Source organism: Mizuhopecten yessoensis, unplaced genomic scaffold, assembly GCF_002113885.1.
Source record: "Mizuhopecten yessoensis strain PY_sf001 unplaced genomic scaffold, ASM211388v2 scaffold2435, whole genome shotgun sequence".
Classification (NCBI taxonomy): Eukaryota; Metazoa; Mollusca; class Bivalvia; order Pectinida; family Pectinidae; genus Mizuhopecten; species Mizuhopecten yessoensis.
Genome location: NW_018404545.1, coordinates 557,492 through 568,324, shown reverse-complemented (window position 1 = coordinate 568,324; position 10,833 = coordinate 557,492). Strand labels below are relative to the sequence as shown.

The 10,833-nt window shown below is 37.8% G+C and overlaps 1 protein-coding gene across 2 annotated transcripts in view; it reads left to right on the top strand.

Moving 5' to 3' along the window:
- The window catches only part of LOC110445991 (ATP-binding cassette sub-family D member 4-like), a 36,487-nt gene that overhangs the window by 14,518 nt on the left and 11,136 nt on the right, over nt 1–10,833 (top strand). The window contains exons 7-12 of one of the 2 annotated variants that reach the window (XM_021490917.1): nt 3,549–3,694; nt 3,933–4,054; nt 4,583–4,674; nt 5,645–5,728; nt 9,979–10,091; nt 10,512–10,622. In XM_021490917.1, coding sequence (XP_021346592.1) covers nt 3,549–3,694; nt 3,933–4,054; nt 4,583–4,674; nt 5,645–5,728; nt 9,979–10,091; nt 10,512–10,622 — 668 coding nt within the window. Of the gene's footprint in view, nt 1–3,548; nt 3,695–3,932; nt 4,055–4,582; nt 4,675–5,644; nt 5,729–9,936; nt 10,092–10,511; nt 10,623–10,833 lie in introns of both variants that reach the window. The other variant, XM_021490916.1, reaches the window with a different exon arrangement.

Genomic DNA, 10,833 nt, shown 5'->3' with positions numbered 1-10,833 from the left:
CACATGGTGTGTTACATGATGTGTCAGATGTAGTGCCACATGGTGTGTTACATGATGTGTCAGATGTAGTGCCACATGGTGTGTTACATGATGTGTCAGATGTAGAGTCACTTGATGTGTTACATGATGTGTCAGATGTAGAGTTTCGCGGATGTATCAGATGTAGTGCCACATGGTGTGTTACATGATGTGTCAGATGTAGTGTCACATGATGTACCAGATATAGTGCCACATGGTGTGTTACATGATGTGTCAGATGTAGAGTCACATGGTGTGTTACGTGATGTATCAGATGTAGTGGCACATGGTGTGTTACATGATGTGTCAGATTTAGTTCCACATGGTGTGTTACATGATGTGTCAGATTTAGTTCCACATGGTGTGTTACATGATGTGTCAGATGAAGTGTCACATGATGTACCAGATATAGTACCACATGGTGTGTTACATGATGTGTCAGATGTAGGGCCACATGGTATGTCACATGGTGTGTCACATGATATATCAGATGAAGTGTCACATGGTGTGTTACATGATGTATCAGATGTAGTATCACATGGTGTGTTACATGATGTATCAGATGAAGTGTCACATGGTGTGTTACATGATGTGTCAGATGTAGTGTCACATGATGTACCAGATATAGTACCACATGGTGTGTTACATGATGTGTCAGATTTAGTTCCACATGGTGTGTTACATGATGTGTCAGATGTAGAGTCACATGGTGTGTTACGTGATGTATCAGATGTAGTGGCACATGGTGTGTTACATGATGTGTCAGATGTAGAGTCACTTGATGTGTTACATGATATATCAGATGTAGTGCCACATGGTGTGTTACACTATGTGTCAGATGTAATGCCACATGGTGTGTTACATGATGTGTCAGATGTAGAGTTTCGCTGATGTATCAGATGTAGTGCCACATGGTGTTTCACATGGTGTGTTACATGATATATCAGATGTAGTGTTACATGGTGTGTCATATGTAGTGCCACATGGTGTGTCACATGATGTGTCAGATGTAGTGCCACATGGTGTGTTACATGATGTATCAGATGTAGTGCCACATGGTGTGTTACATGATGTGTCAGATGTAGTGCCACATGGTGTGTTATATGATGTGTCAGATGTAGTGTCACATGGTGTGTCATATGATGTATCTGATGTAGTGCCACATGGTGTATCACATGATGTGTCAGATGCAGTGCCACATGGTGTGTTACATGATGTATCAGATGTAGTGTTACATGGTGTGTTACATGATGTGTCAGATGTAGAGCCACATGGTGTGGTACATGATCTATCAGATGTAGTGCCACATGGTGTGTTATATGATGTGTCAGATGTAGTGTCACATGGTGTGTTACATAATGTGTCAGATGTAGTGCCACATGGTGTGTTACATGATGTGTCAGATGTAGAGCCACATGGTGTGTTACATGATCTATCAGATGTAGTGCCACATGGTGTGTTACATGATGTGTCAGATGTAGAGTTTCGCTGATGTGTCAGATGTTGTGCCACATGGTGTTTTAATTGGGGTGTTACATGATGGGTCAGATGTAGTGCCACATGGTGTGTTACATGATGTGTCAGATGTAGTGCCACATGGTGTGTCACATGATGTATCAGATGTAGTGCTACATGGTGTGTCACATGATGTGTCAGATGTAGTGTCACATGGTGTGTTACATGATGTATCAGATGTAGTGCCACATGTTGTGTTACATGATGTGTCAGATGTAGTGCCACGTGGTGTGTTACATGATGTACCGGATGTAGTGCCACATGGTGTGTTACATGATGTATCAGATGTAGTGCCACATGGTATGTCACATGATGTATCAGATGTAGTGCCACATGGTGTGTCACATGATGTGTCAGATGTAGTGTACAGTTGTGTTTACAAAGTGCGAAGGATAAACAGTTGGACGATCATTGCTTGCGCACATTTGTGGGGACGATCGATGAACGTTGTGGGATAGCAATCGTGGTTGGTATAAAATGAGGAATGGCTTAACAATTTATACGGTTTGGTGTTTAAACATATAAACTTGATTTTATTAGTATGTTTCCCTATTCTAGCTTCATTTACAAGCTTATCTTTCTGTCTATACTTTCTTAAATTTAGAATTGCTGTTTTCGGTGTTTTTAGCTGAGCTTTATGGCATGGTGCGGCGTCCGGCGTCCGTCCGGCGTCCGTCCGGCGTCAACTTTTTGCTTTAAACAACTTTTTCTAAATAACCAAGAGGCCTAAGGATGATGATATTTGGCCAGTAACATGCTGAAATGAAGGGCTACCAAGTTTGTCAAATAAATGACCTTGCCTTTTATTCAAGGTCACAGGGGTCAAATATGTTTAAAACTTTTAAACAACTTCTTCTGAATAACCAAGAGGCATAAGGTGATGATATTTGGCCAGTAACATGCTGGGATGAAGGGCTACCAAGTTTGTTCAAATAAATGACCTTGACTTATATTCAAGGTCACAGAGGGCAAATATGTTTAAAACCTTTAAACAACTTCTTCTGAATAACCAATAGGCCTAGGGTGATGATATTTGGCTAGTAGCATGCTGGGATGAAGGGCTACAAAGTTTGTTCAAATAAGTGATCTTTATCTTTGTTCCAAGGTCACAGGGGTTCAATATGTTTTAAACATTAAAACAACTTCTTCTGAATAACCAAGAGGCCTAGGATAATGCCAGTAACATGCTGGGATGAAGGACTACCAAGTTTGTTCAAATGAATGACCTTGACATATCTATTCAAGGTCACAGGTGTCAAATATGTTTTAAAAAACATTGAATGACTTCTTCTTAAAAAGCAAAAGGTCAAGGGTGATGATATATGGCCATTAACATGCTGGGATGAAGGACTACCAAGTGAATGACCTTCGCCCAAATTCAAGGTCACAGTGGTCAATATATGTTTAACTCTTTAAATGATTTGTTCTGTATAACCAAAAGGTCCAGGGTAATGATATTTTGCCAGAAGCATGCTGGGTTGGAAGAATATTAACCCTGTTAAACCTAATGTCCTTGTTCAACATTCAAGGTCACAGGCGTCATATGTTTAAATCTTTTAATAGGTTCTTATGAATCCAACACTGATATTCTGCCTGTAGCTGTATTTTAGTCCACTTTTAAGATAACAAGTGTGAGATTAATACCAGGTGAGCGATGCAGGCCCATTGGGCCTCTTGTTTAAACGACCTTAATCGTCACATGTAAAATTACAATTTGATCATCAAATTGTACCAAATCGCACAGTTGTGCGGAGAGAAGCGCACAACGGGGCGAACGATTGTTAAATCGCCCAGTTGTGCGCACCTCGTGTGGACGATATGCGGACGGTGTGTGAACGATGTATGCACGATGTGCGCACGGTATGTTTGGTGCGTTGTGCAGTCACACAACTGTAACATAAGGTATGAGTGTTCCACATGGATTGTCGGTGTCATTAAAGTTGATCTCTACCAGATGTGGAATGTGGGCCAAACAGGGAGATTTGATAGAACACTTAGATTTCTGTTGTCTGTAGGTTTAAACACATGCAGATGAGGGTGAATGCTGAGTCTGCAGCCTTCTATAAAGCTGGTGCTATAGAAAGGAACAAAACTGATACTCATCTCGACAATCTCCTCACCGTCCAAAAGAAATTAGTCATCAGAAAATATTTTCTTAATAGTAAGTAAAGTTTCCGTTTCATTAGTTTAAAAAAAATGAACATTGAGGATATATACTATATCAAATAAATTTCTTGAAATTATCAAGCAATATATATAGAAAACATTGTAGATAATATAGAAAAACTTACTTAAAATTGTAATGAAGGTTTATCACAATATTGGCATCTAGGATGTCCACACGTTCTTGACCTGAATTATACTTTAACTGATATAACCTGCTGGATTTGTCCCTACAGTGTCTATAAACCTGAGTGATTATCTGGGAAGTATTCTGAGTTACCTGTTGCTGGCCTTGCCCATCTTCAAAGGTTCTTATGATAATCTATCTGCTTCGGATCTCGCGGCCCTAATTAGCCAGGTAATTTTATAATATATTGTTATGTTTGATAATATAAGATAAGAAAGTGTAATTATTGAATCAATTTCTCTCCTATTTACAATTTGTAATTAAGTTTGATTTCTTTATCTTATGTATTTGCTACACAACATTGATTTAGTCTTTGTGTGTAAATGCCAGCATTCTGTTCTGCAATTGAAATCCATGAATGGAGACTTTGTTGAGATACGGAGAAATTGCATATCATTTATGGAACAGTGGATCATATGACATTCTCCCACCCTCCACAGGTGTGTCACCCTCGCCATGATATTCTCGAATGTCTTACCCTCAGCAAAACCTCAGGTAAGACAATCCAGAATATCATCCTGCGGGTCGAAGATTTTTATTCACACTCAAGGTAGGGGAAGATTCTATTATACCACCTAAAATGTTCCATCTACACTTAACCATTGCCATTTATTGAGACTTACTTGCTCAGAAACACGTTTTATTATGGAGCTGCTCCTCTAATTGTTATTCCTGTTAAATATCCTGATAATGTTTCAGAATTCATTTGTGATCATATACCTGATCAACTGCTTCACCAAACTGATAGACATGTCTGTACAGGTGTCAGAAATGGCAGGGAATGCCCATAGGTGCGTACACACATAAAGTCTATGTAAACCATTCATACCTGTATGTACAGGTGTCAGAAATGGCAGGTAAAGCCCATAGGTGAGTACACACATAAAGTCTATGTAAACCAATTATACCTGTCTGTACAGGTGTCAGAAATGGCAAGGAATGCCATTAGATGAGTATACACATAAAGTCTATGTAAACCAATCATACCTGTCTGTACAGGTGTCAGAAATTGCAGGGAATGCCATTAGGTGAGTACACACATAAAGTCTATGTAAACCATTCATACCTGTCTGTACAGGTGTCAGTAATGGCAGGGAATGCCATTAGATGAGTATACACATAAAGCCTATGTAAACCAATCATACCTGTCTGTACAGGTGTCAGAAATGGCAGGGAATGCCATTAGGTGAGTACACACATAAAGTCTATGTAAACCATTCATACCTGTCTGTACAGGTGTCAGAAATGGCAGGTAAAGCCCATAGGTGAGTACACACATAAAGTCTATGTAAACCAATCATACCTGTCTGTACAGGTGGCAGAAATGGCATGGAATGCCATAAAGTGAGTGCACATAAAGTCTATGAAAACCAATCATACCTGTCTGTACAATCATTTAGTCTCCTGACCTTGAAACTTGTTGATCTTAATAAAAATATCAAATCTGTAATTCCTTTTGATGGCCTTGATGAAAACTAAAATATTTAACCATTCTTTGGATGACCTTGACCAACACTCACAACTTTGTGACCTTGTTTTCTAAATCAGATTCACTTGACAAAGAGTTAAGCCCTCTCACCTCTATTGTGTCACTATATAGATTTAAAACTTGTCCTGTGTTGAGAGATACTGATTATGTTTGATCTTTTATGAATTTTCTTAATTAATGGATAAGAATAAAACTTGAAAGAGACAACTGTATGCATTGACACGTACCTCATCAGTTATCAACACCGGGATGAACTAGATACTGTGTTACAGGGTGGGGGAGCTGATGGAAGCCCTGGGCACACTGAGAGCTGAGGATGACACTGTTTACAACTTCCTGGACCCCAGCAATGATGGGTTGGTATCATACTTTTGTAATTTTTATACGCCCGTCAAATTTGACAGGAGGATTTTGGTATGGCGTCGTCCGTCCGGCGTAAACTTGTTTGTCCGGCAATCTCCTCCTACATTTTTCGACTGATCTCTTTGAAACTTGGTATACATACAATCATGATATGAAGTTGTGTCTCCCTTAAAAGAATTTTGATTCGACGATTTTTGCAAAAGTTATTGCCCTTTGTTCATTTCAGTATTTGATATTTTGTCCGGACATCTTCTCCTACATTTTTTGACGGATTTCTTTGAAACTTATTAAGCCAAATAATCATGATATGTTGTTGTGTTTCCTTGAAAAGAATTTCGATTCGACAACTTTTGCAAAAGTTATTGCCCTTTGTTTATTTCAGTATTTGATTTTTGTCCGGCAATCTCCTCCTACATTTTTCAACGGATCTCTTTGAAACTTGGTATACATTATAATCATGATATGAAGTTGTGTCTCCCTTAAAAGAATTTCGATTCGACAATTTTGCAAAAGTTATTGCCCTTTGTTCATTTCAGTATTTTATTTTTTGTTTGGAGATTTTCTCCTACATTTTTTATAGCATGTCAACTTACCACTCTTAGAATGATGCAGATCTTATTTCAATGTAAGAAAGTATATAACACTATATGGCATTCGACGAGCGTCTATTGTTCCGCCCCACGTTACTCTTGTTTCAATACAGATCATGCTCAATTTGACAAAGATAACTTATTTGATGAGGATTCATATAGATATGGACGTATTCACTGCAAACTATATTATATCAATGTGCTTGCCTGACCTGTATCTTGGTGCATGGTGCTTGGATACTGATTACAATATTCAGTACATCCTGCTTGAATGGTGTATTTTACACTCAGTGATGTCAAAGGTAGTTGTGTAACATAGCAAACTGTCAGTAAAGGTCCAACACATTAAACTAGGAAGGTTAAAAAAAACGTTGGTCACCGTTAAAAACCATACCCTGTGTCGAGGTTACACATATTAGAACAATGAGTCAAATTTACATTAAACTGTTTGTGAATATTACACACATCATGCTGTAGGTCAAGGTCACAAATCATAATATTAGTCAAGGTTACACACATTCTATGGGTCAAGGTTACAAATCATAACATTAGTCAAGGTAACACACATGCTGTGGGTCAAGGTTACAAATCATAATATTAGTCAAGGTTACACACATTCTGAGGGTCAAGGTCACAAATCATAATTTTAGTCAAGGTTACAAACATTCTGTGGATCAAGGTTACAAATCATAACATTAGTCAAGGTTACACACATGCTGTGGGTCAAGGTCACAAATCATAATATTAGTCAAGGTTACAAACATTCTATGGGTCAAGGTTACAAATCATAATATTTGTCAAGGTTACAAACGTGCTGTGGATCAAGGTTACAAATCATAATGTTTGTCAAGGTTACAAACGTGCTGTGGGTCAAGGTTACAAATCATAATATTTGTCAAGGTTACACACATTCTATGGTTCACGGTCACAAATCATAATATTAGTCAAGGTTACAAACATTCTATGGGTCAAGGTTACAAATGATAATATTAGTCAAGGTTACAAACATGCTGTGGGTCAAGGTTACAAATCATAATATTTGTCGAGGTTACACACATTCTATTGGTCAAGGTTACAATCATAATATTTGTCAAGGTTACACACATTCTATGGGTCAAGGTTACAAATCATAATATTAGTCAAGGTTACACACATTCTATGGGTCAAGGTTTCAAATCATAATATTAGTCAAGGTTACACCCATCATACTGTGGGTAAATGTTACATACTCTGTGCTGTAAAGATATAACAAAGTATTCTAATTTAGGTCAAGGTAAAACATCATCATATATGTATAAGTCAAGGTTACACCCCTGCTGTAAGTGAAGGTTATGTTGTATTGAAGGTCAAGGTTATTCACGTACTGAGGGTCAAGGCTGCTCAAATCATATTGTTGGTCAATGAAAAAAACATGCTGTAGGTCAAGGTTAGATATCATACCGTAGGTTAAGGTTACACCATATTTTAGTACAAGGTTTCACTTCATACTGTGGATCAAGGTTTCATGTTATACTTTTAGTCAAGTAACACACATAATACTGTAGGTCCAGGTTTTACATACTCTAGATCAATATTACACATCTACTGTAGGTCAAGTTAATACAAATTATCTTGTTGGTCAAGGTTATACACCTTTTGTAGGTCCAGTTTACACATACTGTAGGCCAAGAAAACACATATTATACTGTTGGTCAAGGTTACACATCATACTTTGGGTCAAAGTTATACATTATATTTTAGGTCAAGGTTACATATATTGTAGGTCAAGGTTACACATAATATTTAATGTCAAAGTTACACATGATGTGGGTCACGGTTATACATACTGTAGATCAAGGTTACACATCATATTCTATATCAAGGTTACACATTCAGTAGGTCAAGGTTATACATATCATACTGTGGGTCAAGGTTACACATCATACTTTGGGTCAAATTTATACATTCTATTTGTTTCAAGGTTACACAAACTAGGCTAAGGTAACACATCACATTGTAGGTCTAGGTTACAATCATATTTTAGGTCAAGGGGACACAACAAACTGGGTCAGGGTTACACGTCATATTGTAGATCAAGATTACACACATCAAAATGTGATTCAAGGCTACACACCATACTGTCAAGGTTACACACACCATACTGTCGAGGTTAAACATATTCAGTGTCAAGGTTACACACACCATACTGTCGAGGTTAAACATACTAAGTGTCAAGGTAACACACACCATACTGTCAAGGTTAAACATACTAAGTGTCAAGGTTACACACACCATACTGTCACGGTAACACACACCATACTGTCACGGTAACACACACCATACTGTCGAGGATAAACATACTAAGTGTCACGGTTACACACACCATACATAATATTAGTCAAGGTTACAAACATTCTATGGGTCAAGGTTTCAAATCATAATATTAGTCAAGGTTACACACACCATGCTGTCAAGGTTACACACCCCATACTGTCAAGGTTCCACACACCATACTGTCACGGTAACACACACCATACTGTCGAGGATAAACATACTAAGTGTCACGGTTACACACACCATACATAATATTAGTCAAGGTTACACACATCATACTGTCAAGGTTACACATACAATAATGTCAAGATTAAACATACTAAGCGTCAAGGTTACACACTTTACTTTAGATAGCTGTACATTGCATTATTATCATCTAACTGAGGTATGAATGAGTTGCATTATCTTGTTTTATTAGTCAAGGTTACAAACATTCTGTGGATCAAGGTTACAAATCATAATATTAGTCAAGGTTACACACACCATGCTGTCAAGGTTACACACCCCATACTGTCGAGGTTACACACAGCATACTGTCAAGGTTACAGACACCATACTGTCAAGGATACACACACCATACTGTCAAGTTTACACACACCATACTGTAGAGGTTAAACATACTAAGAGTCAAGGTTACACACATTCTGAGGGTCAAGGTCACAAATCATAATTTTAGTCAAGGTTACAAACATTCTATGGGTCAAGGTTTCAAATCATAATATTAGTCAAGGTTACACACACCATTCTGTCGAGGTTAAACATATTCGGTGTCAAGGTTACACACACCATCCTGTCGAGGTTAAACATTCTAAGTGTCAAGGTTACACACTTTACTGTAGATAGCTGTACATTGTATTATTATCATCTACCTGAGGTATGAATGAGTTGCATTATCTTGTTTCATACCCACAAATATGATGCATTGGTTTCAGTTTAAACAAATTAATGTGATATTTTCAGTGGGGTGGGCCTCATGAATCTTGCATATAGCTTTGTACTCACAAAAATTATATAAAAAATTACTGTGAAATTTGTATTAGACCCATTCATCTTGTGATACATATAGAATGCTGTTTATCATTTCTAAATGTGACATTTAAGAGTGATTACCTCATCTTTTATCTTGCACTGTATTTGTTGAAGTTATTAGGTATGACCTTGACCAAGTGACAGCATGTGATTAGCATGTATTAGTAGTAGTGGCTAGAGCATTTCTCACAGACTTTATACTGTATATCCCTTTACACAATATATCATTGCTTGACATTAGATCACTGCCTTCCTACTGCTTTCTCTAGGGATGCAGCTATTAGTTTATCAGACATATCTAATGTACCCAGCAATCGAGGTGAAGATGAGGCATCAGTTGGCAGTGTACAGATGAGTGAGAGGGCCCTCACCATACAGGACCTGACCTACGGACCTCCTAACAGCCATGTCATTCTCTGTAGAAGTAAGTGTTATAGTGACTCAGGATCTCCTTTCAGTACTCTCAATCACTTACATTTTGGTGTCTTTCTTGTGTATTTAAGGAATAACTTGAATATAATTTTATGTTATGGAGTTATAACACACAAAAACGGAGTGTACTCTCATCATAAACTGGAGTACACTCCGGTTTTTTGTGTTTATAATTTAATTTACTATACACAATCCCTGTGGAAATCCACGTTACAAACGGCAACGTCACTTTTTTACTTTATGCGCTGATAACATAAATTTTTAAGCCAATGAAAATGCGTGTTACAAGCAAGATTAAATTATTCCTGTATAGTTGGCTATAATTATATTATATATTTTATTTTCGAAGCACTTATTTGTATGTTGTATTTAATATTCCAAAAGATTTGTTGACATTATCTCACTTTTTCAGATCTGTCCTTCCAGCTGGAGTCTGGTGTGAACACCTTGATAAAAGGAGATAGTGGCTGCGGCAAAAGTTCTCTACTGAGGGTTATGTCAGGACTGTGGCCTACTGTTACAGGTACAAAAGTTCTGTACTGAGAGTTATAACAGGACTATGGCCCACTGTGACAGGTACAAAAGTGCTGTACGGAGAGTTATAACAGGACTATGGCCCACTGTTACAGGTACAAGAGTTCTGTACTGAGGGTTATATCAGAACTGTGGCCCATTGTTACAGGTACAAGGGTTCTGTACTGAAGGTTATATCAGGGCTGTCGCCCGCTGTTACA